Raw genomic sequence first — 21,766 nt, 5'->3', positions numbered from 1 at the left:
CATACGATTAAATAAAGTTCTATATTTTACAAAATGGGGCGATCAGCCCTAATAATTATGGGGGTACATGAATATTGCTTGCAGCTTTTGTACCATGGGGTTTTATGGAGTACAAGGCACAATAACCATAGGACCTATATGCTAAAAGTGGGTGGATCAGACCCAGAAAAATTAAACAAGATGTAGCTACTCCTATCTGTGACTGGCAGCAATTGTAGGCATGTCCATTTTCTCGCTGGCCAGATGTTGCAAGATCGTACCAACTGCTGAAGGCTGACATGGCCAAGGCTGGGAATGGTAGTTCTGAACACGTACTCTATGTCTGTAGAGCAGCAAAATAATTTATTATTTCTTACAATAAGAACATATTACTGCATATCCCCACCAATGGCAGCAAGATCGTATGGTAACCGAAAGGTTCATTTTTTTGTTTAATTTCACTCCGACAGCCCTGATTAAAGAATAACCTCTTCCTCAGAAGTGTTCCCAATAATAAACAATGTGCGTGTTTGGGCCTGGCGTTTGGGTACCTCCTTCGAATGTGCTCAGATGTCCATTACTGGAAGGTCTGAATGTCCTCCTAGGCATGAGTTCCACATCCTCCATCTTGGTGCGGCAGGAACTCACTCCCTGGTGTTGGTGAATGTCCCAAGGCATTATGGGCATGAAGCAAAACTGCATAAGTTGGAAGCTTCTTATAATTATGGTGCCCTGCTCCCCCCCCCCCACTTTATATTTGCCAGCTCCCATACCTGATGGGGAATGTAAACGACGTAGACGTAACTTGGAGGACGTGGCTGCTCAATATTTCCAAAAGGACAGTGGCACAATATACGCACATAGGCGCCAAAGGTTCCTCCCAGGCGTTTCTCAGTTTCCAGGCTGAGGGTACCATCTCTGTTCACAAAGGGGCTACCAGCCTGCGGACCACCGCACACACACATTCATCCCTGAAATTTTGAATATCCCCGTTCCCAATTTCCACAGAGAACCCATGCAGAGTAAGCAGTCTCTCTCCCACTTGAAGATCCAATTTTTCTTCCATTATGTGGCTTTTCCCAGCTCAATTTTCTTTTGGATGGCACGCGTGGAATAATAAACTAGGGAGTCGATGAGACCTGCAACTGTAGGCATACAAACAATTTTACTTTCATTTTATTCTAGAAGTGTCAGTATCAGTCAGTATCAGTACGCAGAGAAGGAATTTGCTGCCCATACTGCATCAGAAGCATTCAATGTTCTGGTTGCTAGGGTCATTTGGACTCTAGCAACCAGATAGCTGGTGAAATTCCAAACTTGAGCGTTGCGAACAAAAAGCTAAAAAAATTCAAAAACCACAAATAGTAAAAAATAGATATCAACTAATACTACTACGATATTAAAAGCTAATTTATGGGTGAACAACCCCTATAATTCACCTATTGCATCAACAGGTTCCCTTATTAATCAATGCTTCTTGTTTCAAGGGTCAGAGCCTTTTCATTCCATTAAGAGAATAATATATCCTGGTAATAAAAACCAAAACAATGACCTATGAGTACACAGTATGGGACAGGTCGTTATCTGTACATAGGAGTGTGAGCTGCCAAATTGCTTGTCTATTCATAAGCTATAATACATTTTGTACTGGTCATGGGAATAGCGAACGTCCAAAAGGAGAGAAATAAAATGGCAACTCTGTGTACTATGCACACTATGAAGTGGATAATGAGCCCTATTAAATAGAGTAAATGTGATATATACACTGTATTTATTCCAACCCCTCCCCATTTTTTTTTAATTTGCAATCATATAATAATATCGTAAGCCAAATTAAATTATAACAGTGTTATCAGAGCTTCTTTATTAACCTCTAAATGAGATCAAGCAGAGCCACACACATAATATTTACCTGTAAACACGCCTCCTATAATAGCACATACTCCAGTTAAGAAATGCGTAAACGACCTAGTAGAACAAATGAAACAGAAATACAATTACAAATGCCATTATGTCACAGCTCAGGCTAGGATTATTATTTTTAACACTTATTTATAAAGCGCCAACATATCCCGCAGCGCTGTACAATAAGTGGGTTTCATACACTGGACATACAGAGTAACATATAAAGCAATCAATAACCAATACAAGAGTTGAAGAGGGCCCTGCCCAAAAGAGCTTACAATCTACAAGGAGTAACATATAAAGCAATCAATAACCGATACAAGAGGTGAAGAGAGCCCTGCCCAAAAGAGCTTACATGGAAGCAGGAGAGGCCCCTGTGTGTTATAATATATGTGCGTCTATAATAGGACTCACCTGTGCTTCTCCGTGAGTTTTACCATCATCGGTGAGAGCTCATAGAGGACAAAAACCCCAGGTAGACCCTGATCCCCTATTAGTCCGTTAGTCATCTTCTCATGTCTGGTAACTGAAAACTGATTGGTCCGTAGAACCTGCAAAAACAAAAGAAGAAATTTGCCCCTTTATGAAACTGAAAAGCTTAGCTTAAAATTAATGTTTGTGATTACTGTGTTTGTGTTGCCAGGGTCAGTGACCCCAACAGCCAAATAGCAATTATAGCTGCAGTCTAGAAAGAGCAGAATAAAAATGCAAGGGAGGGGTAATAGACAGTTGAAGATATATTCAAACCCTGTACTGCAAGGCTCCTGGATAAGCAAGTTAGACAAGGAATGTCTAATTATGCATGTTGTGTTATTTTTATCACTGACTCCACCACAAACAATGGCACTTACCTCTCCATCGACTTTAACATAAACGGTCGGCACAATTTTCACAAAGTACTGGAACATCATAGAGGCTGTAGGCAAGAGGTTTGAGAAAGACATAAGTCAGGACATTGTCCCCTATAGGAAAGGTTATGGAATAGGCCGTGTTTACACAACATGCATTATATAGCAAGGGCCAGTTTGCTTATTTTAGGCAATCAGTGCCCTGACTGGTATTGAACCTAGGACACCAGTGCAATTGCTCAGTGGCTATAGCACACATTCCCTTGCTATGCTAGGCCCTATAATAATATAGAAAACCCATTTTCAGTGCTCAAAGTAAACATAAAGGGGAACTAAAGATTAATATGATATTTTAGGTTGCCGTTACAGCCCTATGTGGTTTGTATGTTATAAAATGCACATTTCTTAGCAGCTTTTCAATTGGTTTTCACTTATTTGCTTTCCTTTTCTGACACTTTCCAGCTTTCCCCCCTCAGTGACCCCAGCAGACAAAAAAAAAAACCTATTGCTGTTTGAGGCTACAATGTTATTGTTACTTTCTTTATTACTTATCTTTCCATTCACGCCCTCTCCGATTCGTATTCCAGTTTCTCGTTCAAACCACTATCTGGTTGCTAGGGTTATCTGGACCCCAGCAACCAGATAGCAGCTAAAAATTCCAGTTTTAATACAAATATACCAGGAAGCAGTTACTATATAGAGAAGGTTGAGCCTACAGACGTCAACTGGGGATTTGGGGATCATTAATAGGATTGTATTTACATTGCATTGCTGCTACGCTGGACCCATCCAGAGGGTTTACAAGACCGGGATAATCCCTTCCAAATGAGAGATGCCTGATTTCATGCGTCATATTTATCTGAAACAACAAGAGGTCACATTAATATAATCCCTCGGGATAAAAATGACAGTCGGACTATGCGCAATATATTCATCTTCCATACACAGATTAAGAGCCTAAGAGGTTGGGTATATCTATACTCACATTGTCAAGCCCAAAGCTCTGAAGGTCATGTACTATAAAGAGAAAGAAAGGGTTTAGGTTAGGATTTTGTATTCACATTATCACACTGCATAAATGGGGCTTTAAAGGTAAAATATGCCATTTGCACATCCACATCCTATGTAAGTCCCTTTAAAGGTGGCCATACACGTTACAATTACAATCTTTCCTGCGACCACTGGTCATTCGTTCTCTCCACTAACATTCAGGGCTGAATTGTCAGATATGGAGGTAGAAACAATAGGAATTCTACCCCATGTTACAATTCAGCCCTAAACGCATGTCTTTGCTCGGACGCCCAATCAGAATCTGCCCCACCCAATTGACCGATAACCAAGGCTTTTGCAATTTCAGTTGCCTTGTCAATCTGCCATACATGAAACCTCATTTTGTACGATAATACTGGTGTGTGTATGGCCAGCTTGAGTCTCTTTGATGCCAGTATTTATTAGTTCAAAATCTGGGGCGGTCACTGTTGGCCAAGTATATCTAGAATCAAGATTACCATCTTATAAATAAAACACACAGTCGCTCCTCGGTGGATAACACAGCCTGGATATTGCCTTTTAATATGTTATATAGAATGGCCCATTCTGAGAAACTTTTCAGTTGGTCTTCATTTTTTGTTATATTTTTTCAGCTTTCAAATAGGGGTCACTAGTTCACAATTTTATTTTTATTGTTGTTACTTTTTATCTTTCTATTTAGACCCTCCTCTATTCATTTGCATGTGTCTCTAGCCGGTTGCTAGGTTAAATTGGACTCTAGCAACCAGATACCTCCAGAAATTCTAAACTGCTGAACAAAAAGCTGATTAAGTCAAAAACCACAGATAAAAAAAATGAAGACCAATTGCAAATTGTCTCAAAGTGGCACTCTCTACATCATAATGAAAGTTAGTTTAAAGGTAAACCTCTTGAAATGGGGGAGAGGTGGCCAAGATTTCACCATACTTATCAGGCAGGTAGAAAAAAGGTTAAGGAGTGAGCAAAGCCAGGCAATTGGACAGAAGACTACAGCAGAGATGTTTAACCTGTATTGTTTAATTTCCTAGTATCCCCGGACAGCTGAAGACCATCAGGGGCTGCTGGGACATGTAGTTCTTACAGCAAATAATGGGGAGCAACTTGGACGGCCCGGTACTAATGTTACACAAACATTTATAGGTGTAAGCAGCAACATGGTGCAAAGTTTAACCCAGGGCAGCAACACACAGCAGCCAATCAGCAGTTAGCTTCTACTGGTCCAGCACAGTTAGAATGATGAAAGCAAGCATCTAATTTACTACAGATTCACTGACTGTTTAAAAGAAAGAGGCACAGTATGGGATCCGTTATCCAGAATGCTTGGGACCTGGGGTTTTCCGAATAAGGAGTCTTTCAGTTATTTCTCAATATCTTAAGTCTACTAAATAATCATTTAAACATTAAATAAACCCAATAGGTCTGTTTTGCCCCCAATAAGGATTAATTGTAGCTTAGTTGGGATCAAGTACAATGTACTGATATATTACTGAGAAAAAGAAAATCATTTTTAAAAACATGAATTGATTAAAATAGAGTCTATGGGAGACGGGAGCTTTCTGGATAGAATGGGGTACATTGTGTAGGGCACTCCCAATATTTAGGTGTATTTTGCCTTTATTGATAAAAGTTTATTGAATCTAATGTGTTTATTTTGCCCAAACTACCCCCCCCCAGCCCAATAAATAGTGAGTGTCTATGGCACCTTACAGCAGCCCCTCTGGCATTTGCCTGAACCCACAGATTGCCAGTCTGGGCCTGGGTCCTGGCATTCCAAGTACCCAGAGGCCCAAACAGCCCCCCCAGCCCAATAAATAGTGACTGTCTATGGCACCTTACAGCAGCCCCTCTGGTATTTGCCAGAACCCACAGATTGCCAGTCTGGGCCTGGGTCCTGGCATTCCAAGTACCCAGAGGCCCAAACAGCCCCCCCCCCCAGCCCAATAAATAGTGACTGTCTATGGCACCTTACAGCAGCCCCTCTGGTATTTGCCAGAACCCACAGATTGCCAGTCTGGGCCTGGGTCCTGGCATTCCAAGTACCCAGAGGCCCAAACAGCCCCCCAGCCCAATAAATAGTGACTGTCTATGGCATCTTACAGCAGCCCCTCTGGTATTTGCCAGAACCCACAGATTGCCAGTCTGGGCCTGATAGAGAATATCAATCTGGGCTCAAGCTCATTTTAGTTTTGGTGATCCTCTTCCCTTTAAACATTTTCAACACATATGAGGAGGCAAAAAAACTGCTATGGTAGGAAAACAAAAAGCACAGGATTTCACTTACTCTCGACTGCATGCACTGCGCAGGAGGAGGAGAATGAGGCAAGGAGAAAAACAGACAGAGACAAGGTCTTAATTAATGAGAACAGAAGCTGCCATAAGCCATTTTAATGTTCCGAGGCAAAGCAGTGCTCCTAACTTCTGGCCCTTGGGCACCTGGAAAGTTTGGTCAGACGCACAAGGAAATCTTGCAATTGTAAGCATATGGGTTGGGAATGTCAAGATGGACCCAATTCCCAGCAGCCTCTGAGAGCACTAATTCAACAGCAGAAGGACTGCAGCTTGGGCAGGTGTGATATAGGCCATTCAGCCCTCGGCACGCTACACAGATTCACCTAGACCGGTGACTGCTAGCCCAAGCTGAAGAGGTTCTGCAGCAGCTGTGGGCCTTTACAGTTATCCATTGAGTTGAACAGATACTTTTAGACAGTGAATTTCTCATGCAAGGCTGTTCAACTGAGGCACACAGGAGAGATATGGCATTGTTATGGCTCCCAGACTGTCAACTATATATAAACTGAGCAGAAATATTCTGAACCATGATGTTCCAGAGAGGAAGCGCTTGTGTACAAGGCACGCGAACATGGCCCCAAGGAGCAGGCAGAAATCAGAAAAGAAGAAAACAATCTCTAAAATTACTCTGTATGGCCCCCAGAATAACATACCTTTCTCCCTGCATCCAGATTTATTTGGTTTCTCTATTACAAGCAGCTGAACTGCATCTCTTTTACGGACTTCCTTGTCTAGCATGAAGCTCCGCCCTGCTTTGCTATCTGAGCCCTCCTTCTCTCTCTCTGCCCACGCCCGATTGATTTTAATTGGAACAGAAGCAGTTCCAGGAAGTCAGTAAAGGAGATGCAGTTCAGCGGCTTGTAACAGAGAAACAAAATAAATTTGCATGCAGGGAGAAAGGTATGTTTTTGCTCAATGGCTCTCCATTTTGGAATTTCAGCAGCTATCTGGTTGCTAGGGTCCAATTTAACCTAGCAACCAGGCAGTAGTTTGAAAGGGAGACAGGAATATGAAGAGGAGAGGCCTCAATAGAAAGATAAGCGAAATAAAAGGTAACAATAAAAATGCAGGGTGTTTGCCTGCTGGGGTCAGTGACCCCTGTTTGAAAGCTGTAAAGAGTCAGAAGAGGAAGTTAAGTAATTAAACTGTAAATAATAAACAATGAAGACAAATTGAAAAATTGCTAAAAATAGGCCATTTGATAACATACTAAAAGCAATCGTGAACCACCCCCTTAAGAATGAGTCCACCTTACATAACATGGACATTTGTGGCCGCTAGCTTTCCAAAGTGGGCAAGTGAATGCTCCTATGAGAATTCTGCCTTGCTACAATGTCACTGTTTGGCAGTTACCTAAAAAGAGACAATATAGGAAAGTATAGAAGGGGTAATATAGTGCTGTTGTGTGGCTACAATGTGAAACCGTATGTAAGTACCTGCAGCGTTAATCGTTTGAAACAAAGACCACAAACGAACAAACAGCAGGCAGGATTCTTATAGAAGGATTGACTTTAAATTAATTGGGCAGCTGGCCCTGGGAGATATGAGAGGTTTTATTGCTTATATAGTAAAGTACAAATAGAGTGTTCATTCTGTCTCTGATTATTTGCTTTTATCCCAATATCTAATAGCATGAAGCGTGCTGTTACTGGAGTCTAGATATGCCTCTGTGAGTACACGATGTCTCTACCCATGAGCTAAAATGCATATGTGCAGAGAATGAATGTCTATTTCCCCTTTAACCCTTCAGATAGTGTGTTTTACCCAATGCAAACTTGTCCAACGTGAAATGGCACAGTAATAATGTGCAGGTTGGCAACAAGCTGACCTGCCCCCACCTTAACCTGCCCACTCTGAACCGGACACGCTTCGCCCCCATCATCATTTATATACCCACATCTGACCTGCCCATCTCTGACACCACTAAAAGAGGCAGGAAAGGCAGAGTTTGGGCAGCCATCCACCTATATCCCGCCACAGAGGCGCTAAACTGGCCCCCTCACCACTACTGCACAACTATGCCCTATATATAAGCTGCTACAGGAAAATGGACACAAATACTGGGTCACTACTACTAGAGAGGATGTGCAGCTCTCAATAACCGACACACTCACACAGATAGTGGACATAGATTTCACAGACAAAGCCACCCAATGGACACATTGGCAGTACCTTTCCTATACACAAAGTGCTGCGTGCACAAAGCTACTTACCATGGACGTGAGATTGCTGGAAACTTTTTCCGGGGGCAAAGTGAAAGTTCCCAGCCACCTGTATGAAGGATAACAACAGATGCTTCAGTATAGTTTACAGTTTATCAAGGGAAAAGAAGGCAAGTTTAGGGCAATACAAAGACCCTAACACATCAATGTGTGACCAGTTCAACAGTGAAAAAAGGCTTCTTAAATTGATTCTGGCTACCATAAACATGGATAAGGCTAGATATACTGTACCCTATATACTGAGCTACTGTATCAGCAGAAAGGATTAGCAGCCCTATAACAGTATAGGTACAGTTGCCCACAGAAACTCACCACCTTGGATATTGTTAGGGCACCTTTTGTGTGCCAGTGACACTGCACGTGCTCAGTATGCTGCACTGTATGTACTTGTTCTGTGGCTGTCAACTTGGGCTACTAAAGAAGCCCAAACAAAGCATTACTTGGCAATTTTTAAGCTATAGGTCTCCAAGCAAGCTCTATCACAGAGGTATGGGGCAAATATAGAACTAGCTTGATGTAGAACTAGCATTGCACTGTATGTGCTACTATGGCCTGTAATGCACAGTGAACAAGGCTTTTTTGTAGGTTATTCTTGAGGTTCTGGCAACTAATTGTTTGTTTTTGTACAGAGCTGATCTACAATTAAATGGGTTGTTTACCTGTAAGTTAACTTTTACTATGTTATAGAATGGCCAATTCATAGCCACTTTTAAATTGGTCTTCATTTATTATTTGCTATTTTATTTGCCTTCCTTATCTGCCTCCTTCCAGTGAGGGTCACTGACCCCAAATAAGGGCTAAAATACCAGACTGGAGAGCTGCTCAACAAAATAATTCAAAACCACAAATAAGAAATGAAGACCAATTGCAAATTGTCTCAGAATATCACATTCTATGTCATAGCATAGCCTTATAAAGCTGGGATGTTAGACCTCTGGTGATCCTGTATAAAGAAGCAGAACATTACCTTGTTGACTTCAAGAAATCCATAGACTTGGCACCCTTCGTTCTTCTGTTCCTGCATCTTCTGGCTAAAGCCCTCTCTTTTACACTGTTCTATGGAATCTGGGGTCTTAAATGCCCAGCCTCTCCTCCGGTAAGCTTCCCGCACATCATCACAAGTGTTACAGCAGCTGCAGAGGAGGATATTTCAAATTAAAAACTAATTCCCCAAAGTTTGTACCAAAGCATTATTTTATTTTATTTTTTTTTTTACTGTGTATGGTTACTGTTCTAGAAGTTCACCTTTACATTAATATGATGTAGGCATTGATATTCTGAGACAATTTGCAATTGGTCTTCATTTTTAACGTTTTTTTCAGTTATTTAAGCTTTTTGTTCAGCAGCTCTCCGTCTGGTATTTTAGCAGCTATCTGGTTGCTAGGGTCTTATTTACCCTAGCAACCAGTGGTTTAAACGAGAGATGGGAATATGATTCGTAGAGGGGCTGCATAGAAAGAGAAAGTAATAAAAAGTAACAATAATAATAAAATTGCCTCAGAGCAATAGTTTTTGGCTGCTGGGGTCAGTGACCCCCATCTGAAAGCTGGGAAGAGGCTGAAGAGAAAGGTAAATAATTAAGACACTATAAAAAAAAATAATGAAAACCAATTGCAAAGTTGCTAGGAATAGGGCATTCTGTAACATACTAATAGTTAACTTAAAGGTGAACCACCTAAAACTGATGCTTGTTGGAAATGGAAAACAAATGTATTCTGGGCAATTACCTGAAGTCATCGGTTTCAGCTCCGTAGCAACTTTCACAACGATTGGGGTCTAAGCTTTTTGGATCAAATACGACATGTTCTTCCGATTTACCTAGTTCTGTAAGAGCAAGAGAAAGGTAAAAGAACTTTACTTTATTGAAATGCCAACATGCCCCAATTCTCTTCTCACTTTCAGCAGGGGCTAGGGGATGCAAAAGGACAAGACAACTTCCAATTTTACTTCCTAGTCTTGGATTAAGAGAATGAGTAGCACAGGTATGAGATCCGTTATTGAGAAACCCGGTTTTCAGAAAGTTCCGAATTACGGAAAGGCCATCTCCCATAGACTCCATTATTAATAAATAATTCTAATTCTTGAAAATTATTTTCTTTTTCTTCATAATAATAAAACAGTACCTGTACTTGATCCCAACTAAGATATAATTACCCCTTATTGGGGGCAGAACAGTCCTATTGGGTTTATTTAATGGTTAAATGATTCCTTTTTCTCTGTAATAATAAAACAGTACCTGTACTTGATCCCAACTAAGATATAATTACCCCTTATTGGGGCAGAACAGCCCTATTGGGTTTATTTAATGGTTAAATGATTCCCTTTTCTCTGTAATAATAAAACAGTACCTGTACTTGATCCCAACTAAGATATAATTACCCCTTATTGGGGGCAGAACAGCCCTATTGGGTTTATTTAATGGTTAAATGATTTCCTTTTCTCTGTAATAATAAAACAGTACCTGTACTTGATCCCAACTAAGATATAATTACCCCTTATTGGGGGCAGAACAGCCCTATTGGGTTTATTTAATGGTTAAATGATTTCCTTTTCTCTGTAATAATAAAACAGTACCTGTACTTGATCCCAACTAAGATATAATTACCCCTTATTGGGGGCAGAACAGCCCTATTGGGTTTATTTAATGGTTAAATGATTCCCTTTTCTCTGTAATAATAAAACAGTACCTGTACTTGATCCCAACTAAGATATACCGTATTTTTCGCCGTATAAGACGCACTTTTTCCTCCCCAAAACTTGGGGGAAAAAGTTTGTGCGTCTTATACGGCGAATGCTCCTTCCTGTATATGCCGCGGCTCTCTGCCGCATACTCGCTTTTATAAGGTTGCGCCCGTGCGTACTGACGTCACACGCACAGGGCGCAACCTTATAAAAGCACAGAAGCCGCGGCACAGAGAGGAAGACATCACAGGAGCCGGAGGCCGCTGGGGGGAAATGGAAGGTGCTTGGGGGCCCGGGGGGGGGGGATTCTGAAGTATGCTGTGGGTGCCGTGGGGGTGCTGGAGGATGCTTGGAGGCCCTGGGGGACGCTGAAGGATACTTGGGGGGGCCCAGGGGGAAGCTGAAGGATACTTGGGGGGGCCCTGGGGGAAGCTGAAGGATACTTGGGGGGGCCCTGGGGGAAGCTGAAGGATACTTGGGGGGGGGGCCTGGGGGAAGCCTCATTATGTGCGAGTCCAGAGACAATTAACTTTATACAGTTGATATAAAATATTTTACTACAGTATTTGCTTCAGAATCTTTTTTTTCTAGATTTTCCTCCTTTAAAAATGGGTGCGTCTTATATTCCGGAGCGACTTTTTGGGGCGAAAAATACGGGTAATTACCCCTTATTGGAGGTAAAACACTACTATTGGGTTTATTCAATATTTAAATGATTTTTAGCAGACTTAAGGCATGGAGATCCAAATTACAAAAAAATCCCTTATCCGGAAAACACCAGGTCCCAAGCATTCTGGATAACAGGTCCCATACCTGTAGTAGTAACCCAGACTACACTGGAAATCAGGAAATTCCCATTTCTGCAATAAATCACCATCCATACCATGTCTGTCTGCCTCCGACGTAACTGGCTTTTTGTCTTTATCCAGGCGCTGTTTGAACAGATTGTGCTCCACGTCGAGCTGCTGCTCCCCAGCAACATCCATTGCATCTATGCTCAAATCTGTCAGCAAATAAGAATGAGAAATAACCTTATATCTGCTAGTTCTATTGTGACGCATTTGAGGGAAAATGCAGCAACAAGAGAGCAGGACTTGCCTCAAAATGCCTCTCATTAAAGAAGTAAACAGCCCATTCCCAACATATCATCCACATTCCTAAAAGGGGACCCGTTCCCCTGTACCTGAGGGCCCACTGCAGAGCATTGCGGCAGGCTTGTCAGCTCATGTTTGGTTGCTTTACACCAGTGATCCCCAACCAGTGGCTCGGGGCAACATGTTGCTCACCAACCCCTTGGGTGTTGCTCTCAGTGCCCCCAAACCATGGAGTTATTTTTAAATTCCTGACTTGGGGGCAAGTTTTGGTTGAATAAAAACAAGATTTCCTACCAAATAAAGCTCCTGTAAGCTGATAGTGTGCATAGAGGCTGCCTAATAGCCAATCACAGCCCTTATTTGGCTCCTCCATGAACTTTTATGGTGCTTGTGTTGCTCTCCAAGTCTTTTTACATTTGACTGTGGCTCATGAGTAAGAAAGGTTGGAGACCCCCTGCATTACACCATAACTTCATGGCTGTCATTATTTATCTGGAATAAGTGGAAAGCTGGGATTAGGTTGGCTTTCATTACACATCAGTGTGCCAGGGCCCTGGTTAATATAAATGAGTGGGAAGCCACTACTACCTGAATATACTTAGCTCCATATTTTGCAGGGATAGGGGCACATAAACCTTAATTCGCATTTCTCAATCATGGGAGAAAATGCTATCAGTTTATTCACTCTACATGATGGTACTGTACTAACGGCACCACAGATTCCATGGTCAGTGGCATTTAAATGGTTATTCCCTGAATCAAACATCTCCTCCATTTGCACGATTCTGGCATCCCCCAAAATGACTATAGTGGAGCTCCCTCTGTGTACTTACAAGCACAAGGCATGTGTGGGAAGATAACATCAATATTGATCTTTAGTTTATCTCCTCTTGATTTATCTACAAACAATTCTGGGTAGATCTGGAAAAAGATAAACATGTTAGCACAATTTGCAGTAAGGCTGAAGACACACTGAGGGACTAGTAGCAGCTACTTTGTCATGGCTACTAGACAGAAAATACTCTGCTATAGACAATACTGAGAATTGCCTCTGCTAAAACACACGTAGAGACAGTTATCAGTAAATGATCAGAATTGTCTGTTTCTGTAGCCACGACAAGTAGCTGCTACTAGTAGCTCTGTGTGTCTTCACCCTTAGTCATATCATGTATTTATTTTAAACTCACAATCATGTGATTTCATGCTCACTTATGCAAACAATTAATAATCTATTCCTTTTGTTTAAATACAGTATTTTATATATATCTATATCTGTCAGGGGTTATGCAATCAGCTGTGCTGTTAAATGGGTGCCTGTTGCAAAAAAAAAAAAAAAATCACAGCTGACACTCAGGATTGGGGAAACAATAGTTTCCGGATATGTGTCTTTTTTAACCTCAACAACTACAGGGAACCACAGAAGGTGCTCTTACTTCTTTCGTGAGGTAGTACTGGAGCTCTGAGAAGAAGAGTATCAGCATGATAAGGCCACTGATCACTGTAACTAGAAACACAAAACAGGACAGGCATTAGGAAACTTCACACACACACACACACACACACACACACACACACACACACACACACACACACACACACACACACACACACACACACACACACACACACACATATATTAGTATAGTATAGTATTTATAGTATTCACACCCTCTGGAGGTTTAACAAAAATATCTCTGTGAATTGATTTAATACCAATGAAAACACAAATAAATGACTTATACCCCCTTTATGTCAGTATTTAGTAGGTCCAACCTTGAGTCTGTGTGGATTGGGGGACTCTATCAGCTTTAAACATCCGGCGCTACCACCTCCCCCCATTTATCTTTGCAAAACTGCTCAGGTTGCAGTGGTAATGTGTGACCACACATGGTGCCAGCCTACCCCACTGTACCCACATTATGGAGTCAGCCTTCTTCCTACCCAGTAATGACTAAGTGCCTCTGTCTATTAGGCTGACCCTCCATAACTAGCGGCAATCTATGAATCATGTGGCACTAAGCCGTCCCTGCCCAGACACATCAAACCATCCACTCTACTTAGTGATGCCAGTCTGTGCCAATCTGTACACTAGGCTATCTCTACCCAGTGACTCCATACCATCAAGACTTGGAATAATGGTAGTACCAGTCTATCAGTATATTAGTTTATAGTATTCTTTACAAATATCCCCACATTTGGTGCCAGCCTCTCTACCCAGTGATGCCAGTCTGTACACATGTGGTGCAAGGATCTCTCTACCCAGTGATGCCAGACTGTACACAGGTGGTGCAAGGATCTCTCTACCCAGTGATGCCAGTCTGTACACAGGTGGTGCCAGCCTTTCTACCCAGTGATGCCAGTCTGTACACAGGGGGTGCATGGATCTCTCTACCCAGTGGTGCCAGTCTGTACACAGGTGGTGCCAGCCTTTCTACCCAGTTATGCCAGTCTGTATACAGGGGGTGCAAGGATCTCTCTACCCAGTGATGCCAGTCTGTACACAGGTGGTGCAAGGATTACTCTGCCCAGTGATGCCAGTCTGTACACAGGGGGTGCAAGGATCTCTCTGCCCAGTGATGCCAGTCTGTACACAGGGGGTGCAAGGATCTCTCTGCCCAGTGATGCCAGTCTGTACACAGGGGGTGCAAGGATCTCTCTGCCCAGTGATGCCAGTCTTTACAGAGGTGGTGCAATGATCTCTCTGCCCAGTGATGCCAGTCTGTACAGAGGTGGTGCAATGATCTCTCTGCCCAGTGATGCCAGTCTGTACAGAGGTGGTGCAATAATCTCTCTGCCCAGTGATGCCAGTCTGTACAGAGGTGGTGCAATGATCTCTCTGCCCATTTATGCCAGTCTGTACAGAGGTGGTGCAATGATCTCTCTGCCCAGTGATGCCAGTCTGTACAGAGGTGGTGCAATGATCTCTCTGCCCAGTGATGCCAGTCTGTACAGAGGTGGTGCAATGATCTCTCTGCCCATTTATGCCAGTCTGTACAGAGGTGGTGCAAAAATCTCTACCCAGTGATGCCAGTCTGTACACAGGTGGTGAAGGATCTCTCTACCCAGTGATGCCAGTCTGTACACAGGTGGTGCAAGAAGCTCTCTGCCCAGTGATGCCAGTCTGTACACAGGTGGTGGCAGCCTCTCTACCCAGTGATGCCAGTCTGTACACAGGTGGTGGCAGCCTCTCTACCCAGTGATGCCAGTCTGTACAGAGGTGGTGCCAGCCTCTTTACCCAGTGATGCCAGCCTGTACACAGGTGGTGCCAGCCTCTCTACCCAGTGATGCCAGCCTGTACACAGGTGGTGGCAGCCTCTCTACCCAGTGATGCCAGTATGTACACAGGTGGTGCCAGCCTCTCTACCTAGTGATGCCAGTCCGTACACAAGTGGTGCCAGCCTCTTTACCCAGTGATGCCAGCCTGTACACAGGTGGTGCCAGCCTCTTTACCCAGTGATGCCAGCCTGTACACAGGTGGTGCCAGCCTCTTTACCCAGTGATGCCAGTCCGTACACAAGTGGTGCCAGCCTCTTTACCCAGTGATGCCAGCCTGTACACAGGTGGTGCCAGCCTCTCTACCCAGTGAATCCAATGCTTTCAGCTCTGCCATTAAATGAGTAGCAGCCTATTGTCTGCCCAGTGACGCCTGTCTGATCCACTGCCAACCTCCCTCTGTAAATCATGCTGTCCTGCCCTCTCCCGGTCCCAAGCTGTGTCCCTGCTGAGTTTGGCCACAAACAGCTTGTCACTCTGCGGTTTGCCCCATGCAACCCCTGTACATGCCCCCAGCTTACCTAATGCCCCTCCGCATGTTTTAACCCTGAAATCCTCCAAGGTTTTGGGATAGGCATCAAACTGCCGGAGCCGGTGCAGCGATTCCATCTTCCCCCGCCCCTCAGAGAACACAAACCTACTAGCTGGGCTCACTGCAGCGTCTGCTTCCTGTGCCTGGACTCATCCTGTGTGACATCAGCATCACGTGATTGGGAGAGCAGGAAGCGGCCAGAGAAAGGGGCGGGTATTTCAACCTGGCCGCTCTGTGACTGGAATGTCGACTCATACATAAACCAGACCACGCCCCCTAAGCTCCTATAGGCTTCTACTATTGTAGGGGGGGAGCAAAGCTGTGACAGGCTCTGTGACTGCTTCAGGGGGCTAACTACAGAGGGAGCCCTGGAACATAATAGAGGGGCAAGTAAAGCCCCAAAGGGGTAATTCACCTTTAAGCTAACTTTTAGTATATGAGAGAGTAACCTATTCTAAGCAACTTTTCAGTTGGTCTTCATTATTTATTTGCTACCATTTTTGAATCATTTGCCTTCTTCTGATAACTTTTTGCAGTTTTTAGATGGGGGGTCACTGACTCTGGCAACCAAAAAACTATTGCTCTGTGAGGCTCCAGTTTTATTCTTATTGTTACTTTGTGTGCCTTTCTTTTCTATTCAGTCCCTCTCCTATAGATATAATGGTTTCCCATCCAAACCACTCCCTGGCTGCTAAGGTAACGTGGACCCTAGCAACCAAATAACTGCTGAAGTTCCAGACTGGAGAGCTCCTGAACTGAAAATGAAATAACTACAAAAACTACAAATAAAAAAAATGAAGACCAATTTTAAATTGTCTCAGAATATCACTCTCTACCCCCCCCCCCCCCCATAAAAGAATGTTCTACAGGGGCCGGTGCCCACGTCAACCTCTCCAGCCTTCCCCTCCCTGTCTGCTTTCTCTATAATGAAGCCACTACTTAGGGGCCCTAAGTTGAATTTACTGTGGGGCTCAGTAACCTCTAGTTACACCACTGTACTGCTTGAATCAGTTTGTCACTGTTTTATGAGGCTGAGGTGCCCTGGGGCAAGTCCCTTTACCCCTGTTCTGCTTTATTGCTCCCCCACCTGTGCCCTCTTATTGCTGGCATTCTCTGCCAGTCTGGTGTTTCCTTTCAATGTTGCTGACTTCCTGATGATTAACCTGAGCCATTTCACATTTTCTTACTCTTCTGTAAATAAGAGAGATATTGAGCTTTGTATAAACAACCCCCTCCATTCAACCCCTTTATTGTGACTGTTTTGTTTACAGATTAATGGATGTCCATCATGCACTGGTATTCTTATTATCTAAACTGCAAGCCGCAGGCATGGAGTAGCTTTCCTTTCCCTGTTTGGCTGAAACACAGCTTGCTCCTGGGGTTTTAGGCAGCAGAAAACACAAATTCCGCAGATTTCATTCCCTTTAGGTGCAGGAAAAAAAGCCAAGTTGTTCCATTTGCATTGGGGATCTAGGATATTATAGGATGTGTGGCCTAAATACACATTAATCTCAACAAATCTCTGCAATACTAATATCAAGCCTGTTCATTATCTTACAGTGGCCACAACCTTAGGCTGGGGCAGTAACAGCACCCCGGCACCCCCAGTGGGGGGAACAGATATTTAATTAGAGGTGCCCTTTATAAGCTGCAGTTTACAGATGAATCCGCTATGTCGCTCTGAAATGACATTACTATAATAATATACCATTTTTTTTTTATTTGAGAGGGGAAAAAACCCTGAGTGATCTGAATCAGTAGGTTGCGACAGGGGAAGAGGCTACTGCTATTCAGACAGCACCGGTGTAAGTTTTGGAACTTTTGGCGCAGTGTGCTTTTCCCTGAGGACTGGCTCTAATTCTGCACCCATTGGCACACAGGCTCAGTAGCCAAATAGCATTCTGTATGACAAGCACAGAGAGCTGTGTTGGGAATAGCTGGGACCAATGGCACGGGGTGATACGGAGGGAAATTAGTAATAAGGATACAGTTTTATTGTTATTTTTAATTACTCATCTTACTATTCATGCTTCTGCTTTTCATCCTGTCTCTCATTTAAGCCATTGTCTGGTTGCTAGGGTAATTTGGGCCCTAGCAACCAGATATCTACTTCACACTAAGCTGGAGCGCTACTGCATACCTCCCAACATTTGAAAAATGGAAAGAGGTACAAAAAGAAATGCTGTGAAAATGTTTTTGACCATACCCCCTAAATGCCACTCCCATTTTACTAAATTTGGCAGGTTATGTAAAGTTTGAACACAATTCTGTGGGTTTTGGGGTCTTGTTTTATGTGGTATTACAGCTTTGCTAATGAAGATGAAATTGCCCTTTAAGCTGCAAGTCTCAGTTCCCCCAAGAGACCTGTTCAGCTTATTAGTTACAATTGTATCTCAGTGCGGGGGTTGAGTATTCTCTGTGCAGGGGGGGGGGGCTTTTTAACTTTCTGGGAAAGTTAAAAAATCTGGACAGTTGGGAGGTATGCTACAGGACAGAAGATGATGCTGGTGTGCAGTTTATACTGGGCTTCAAAATAGGCCCTGGCATTTTAAGTGCACGGAGGCCCAAACAGTCCCCCCAACAGCCCAATAAATAGTGACTGTCTATTGCACCTTACAGCAGCCCCTCTGGCATTTGCCTGAACCCACAGATTGCCAGTCTGGGCCTGGGTCCTGGCATTCCAAGTACCCAGAGGCCCAAACAGCCCCCCCAGCCCAATAAATAGTGACTGTCTATGGCATCTTACAGCAGCCCCTCTGGCATTTGCCTGAACCCACAGATTGCCAGTCTGGGCCTGGGCCCTGGCATTCCAAGTACCCAGAGGCCCAAACAGCCCCCCCAGCCCAATAAATAGTGACTGTCTATGGCATCTTACAGCAGCCCCTCTGGCATTTGCCTGAACCCACAGATTGCCAGTCTGGGCCTGGGTCCTGGCATTCCCAGTACCCAGAGGCCCAAACAGCCCCCCCAGCCCAATAAATAGTGTCTATGGCATCTTACAGCAGCCCCTCTGGCATTTGCCTGAACCCACAGATTGCCAGTCTGGGCCTGGGTCCTGGAATTCCAAGTACCCAGAGGCCCAAACAGCCCCCCCAGCCCAATAAATAGTGACTGTCTATGGCATCTTACAGCAGCCCCTCTGGCATTTGCCTGAACCCACAGATTGCCAGTCTGGGCCTGGGTCCTGGCATTCCCAGTACCCAGAGGCCCAAACAGCCCCCCCAGCCCAATAAATAGTGAGTGACTATGGCATCTTACAGCAGCCCCCTGGCATTTGCCTGAACCCACAGATTGCCAGTCTGGGCCTGGGTCCTGGCATTCCAAGTACCCAGAGGCCCAAAGAGCCCCCCCAGCCCAATAAATAGTGAGTGACTATGGCATCTTACAGCAGCCCCTCTGGCATTTGCCTGAACCCACAGACTGCCAGTCTGGGCCTGGGTCCTGGCATTCCAAGTACACAGAGGCCCAAACAGCCCCCCCCCCCCCAGCCCAATAAATAGTGAGTGACTATGGCACCTTACAGCAGCCCCTCTGGCATTTGCCTGAACCCACAGATGCCAGTCTGGGCCTGGGTCCTGGCATTCCCAGTACCCCAAACAGCCCGGGTCAGGTGTGACTCCCCCCAGTGAGCACAATGATGCAGGAAACTTATGTGATTTTTTTTGTGCATCAATTTGAAAAGGTAGAGGTCTCGGTGAGACAATTCCAAAAAGTCACAGTTTCATAAATTTTCTGCGACTTTTTTCTGGGTGTACAGTTTCAGTTCAGACTTTTTAGTAAATGTCAGACATTCGTGGAAAATTTTAAGTTTTAAAAATAAAAAATGAGAAATGTTACTTTTAGTAAATCTGCCCCTAGGTGATTAGTCACCTGCGACGGATCTCCTCTACGTGGGCGAATAATCTCCTGTACATGTTTCTCCACTGATAGTAATAAGAATTGCCGGTGGGGAAATGCCCACAAGTGGGAAGAAGTAGCCTCTCAAGGAAACTTTGAGCTAATTCAGAACAGAATTCAGACGCACCACTTATGTTTCCCCACCAACCATTCCCATTATTGCCGGTGGGGAAACATACACAAGACATTAGTCCCCAAGGTAAAATTGAACTCTAAACTTAGATTTTTTAAATTTTTGAGATGCGCAAAAAACTTGAGAACTGGAATAAACAAATTGAGCAAGTCCACACATAAACCCATGGGAGTTGTATTTGTAAAACTCAAATTATTTTTCAGTTTTTTTTGAGAACAATCAGAAATTTGGTGGAGTCATTGAAAATGATGATATTGGAGAAGATGCAGAAGGCTTGGAGGCAGTGGGAGAGGGTGTGGGACACTCTGTGCACCTCTCCTCCTCCCTCCTGAGGAATGAGAAGGGGTTGCTGAGGAGGGAGGGGGGCTGCTGAGGATGGAGGGGGGTTTCTGAGGAGAAAGGGGGACTGCTGAGAAAAGGGGGTTACTGAGGAGAAAGGGGGACTGCTGAGAAAAGGGGGACTGCTGAGAAAAGGGGGACTGCTGAGAAAAGGGGGACTGCTGAGAAAAGGGGGACTGCTGAGAAAAGGGGGACTGCTGAGAAAAGGGGGACTGAGAAAAGGGGGTTTCTGAGGAGAAAGGGGGACTGCTGAGAAAAGGGGGTTTCTGAGGAGAAAGGGGGACTGCTGAGAAAAGGGGGTTTCTGAGGAGAAAGGGGGACTGCTGAGAAAAGGGGGTTTCTGAGGAGAAAGGGGGACTGCTGAGAAAAGGGGGTTTCTGAGGAGAAAGGGGGACTGCTGAGAAAAGGGGGACTGCTGAGAAAAGGGGGACTGCTGAGAAAAGGGGGACTGCTGAGAAAAGGGGGACTGCTGAGAAAAGGGGGTTACTGAGGAGGGAGGGGGGTTGCCGAGGAGAAAGGGGGGCTGCTAAAAAAAAGGGAGTTACTGAGGAGGGAGGGGGGCTGCTGAGGATGGAGGGGGGTTTCTGAGGAGAAAGGAGGGTTACTGAGGAATGAGAAGGGGTTGCTGAGGAGAAATGGGGGTTACTGAGGAGGGAGGGGGTTTCTGAGGAGAAAGGGGGACTGCTGAGAAAAGGGGGTTACTGAGGAGAAAGGGGGACTGCTGAGAAAAGGGGGTTACTGAGGAGGGAGGGGGGTTGCCGAGGAGAAAGGGGGGCTGCTGAGGAGAAAGGGGGGCTGCTAAAAAAAAGGGGGTTACTGAGGAGGGAGGGGGGTTGCTGAGGAGAAAGGGGGGCTGCTGAGGAGAAAGGGGGGCTGCTAAAAAAAAGGGAGTTACTGAGGAGGGAGGGGGGTTGCTGCTGAGGAGCAAGGGAGGCTGCTGAGGAGCAAGGGGGGTTATTAAGGAGAAATGGGGGCTGCTGAGAAAAGGGGGTTACTGAGGAGGGAGAGGGGGTTTCTAAAGGAAAAAGGGGAGCTGCTGAGGAATGAGAAGGGGTTTCTGAGGAGAAAGGGGGGCTGCTGAGGAGAAAGGGGGGCTGCTGAGGAGAAAAGGGGGGGTTACTTAGGAGAAAGGGGGCTGCTGAGAAAAGGGGGGGTTACTGAGGAGAAAGGGGGACTGCTGAGAAAAGGGGGGTTACTGAGGGAGGGGGGTTTCTGAGGGGAAAAGGGGGCTGCTGAGAGGGAGGGGGGTTACTGAGGAGGGAGGGGGGCTGCTGTGTGTGGCTCTCTCTAATGGCCTCTCTAATCTGGGAGGGGGAGCTGTGAGTAGTTGAATCGGGGTTGAGGGCTGTAGTTCCTCTTGCCTGCACTGATTAATGAGCCTACAGTACCAAGTGGTACGCTCCCCCCTGTCATTCCTTATGCCTCACTGAGCGGAGGCGAGGGGAGGGCCGGGTCAGTGCTAGTCCGCTCCCCCTGTAGTTACTTATGCCTCACTGAGTGGAGGGGAGAGGGAGGGCCGGGTCAGTGCTAGTCCACTCCCCCC

The 21,766-nt window shown here is 44.8% G+C and overlaps 1 protein-coding gene across 4 annotated transcripts in view; it reads right to left on the bottom strand.

Annotated features, from left to right (window-relative positions):
• Positions 1-548: 548 nt before the first annotated feature.
• ergic3 (ERGIC and golgi 3) overlaps positions 549-21,766 on the bottom strand; it is a 44,774-nt gene continuing 23,556 nt past the window's right edge. The window contains exons 1-14 of one of the 4 annotated variants that reach the window (XM_012971618.3): positions 15,844-16,063; positions 13,482-13,552; positions 12,882-12,969; positions 11,838-11,957; positions 10,000-10,096; positions 9,240-9,405; positions 8,264-8,321; positions 6,043-6,057; positions 3,718-3,749; positions 3,495-3,591; positions 2,736-2,800; positions 2,299-2,435; positions 1,892-1,947; positions 549-1,124 (exon numbers count right to left, since the gene is read on the bottom strand). In XM_012971618.3, coding sequence (XP_012827072.2) covers positions 1,045-1,124; positions 1,892-1,947; positions 2,299-2,435; positions 2,736-2,800; positions 3,495-3,591; positions 3,718-3,749; positions 6,043-6,057; positions 8,264-8,321; positions 9,240-9,405; positions 10,000-10,096; positions 11,838-11,957; positions 12,882-12,969; positions 13,482-13,552; positions 15,844-15,931 — 1,170 coding nt within the window. In that variant the 5' untranslated portion in view covers positions 15,932-16,063 and the 3' untranslated portion in view covers positions 549-1,044. 4 annotated transcript variants of the gene reach the window in all.

Source organism: Xenopus tropicalis, chromosome 10, assembly GCF_000004195.4.
Source record: "Xenopus tropicalis strain Nigerian chromosome 10, UCB_Xtro_10.0, whole genome shotgun sequence".
Taxonomy (NCBI): domain Eukaryota; kingdom Metazoa; phylum Chordata; class Amphibia; order Anura; family Pipidae; genus Xenopus; species Xenopus tropicalis.
The sequence above is the reverse complement of the archived record's forward strand: the minus strand, read 5'-3'. Positions and strand labels throughout refer to the sequence as shown.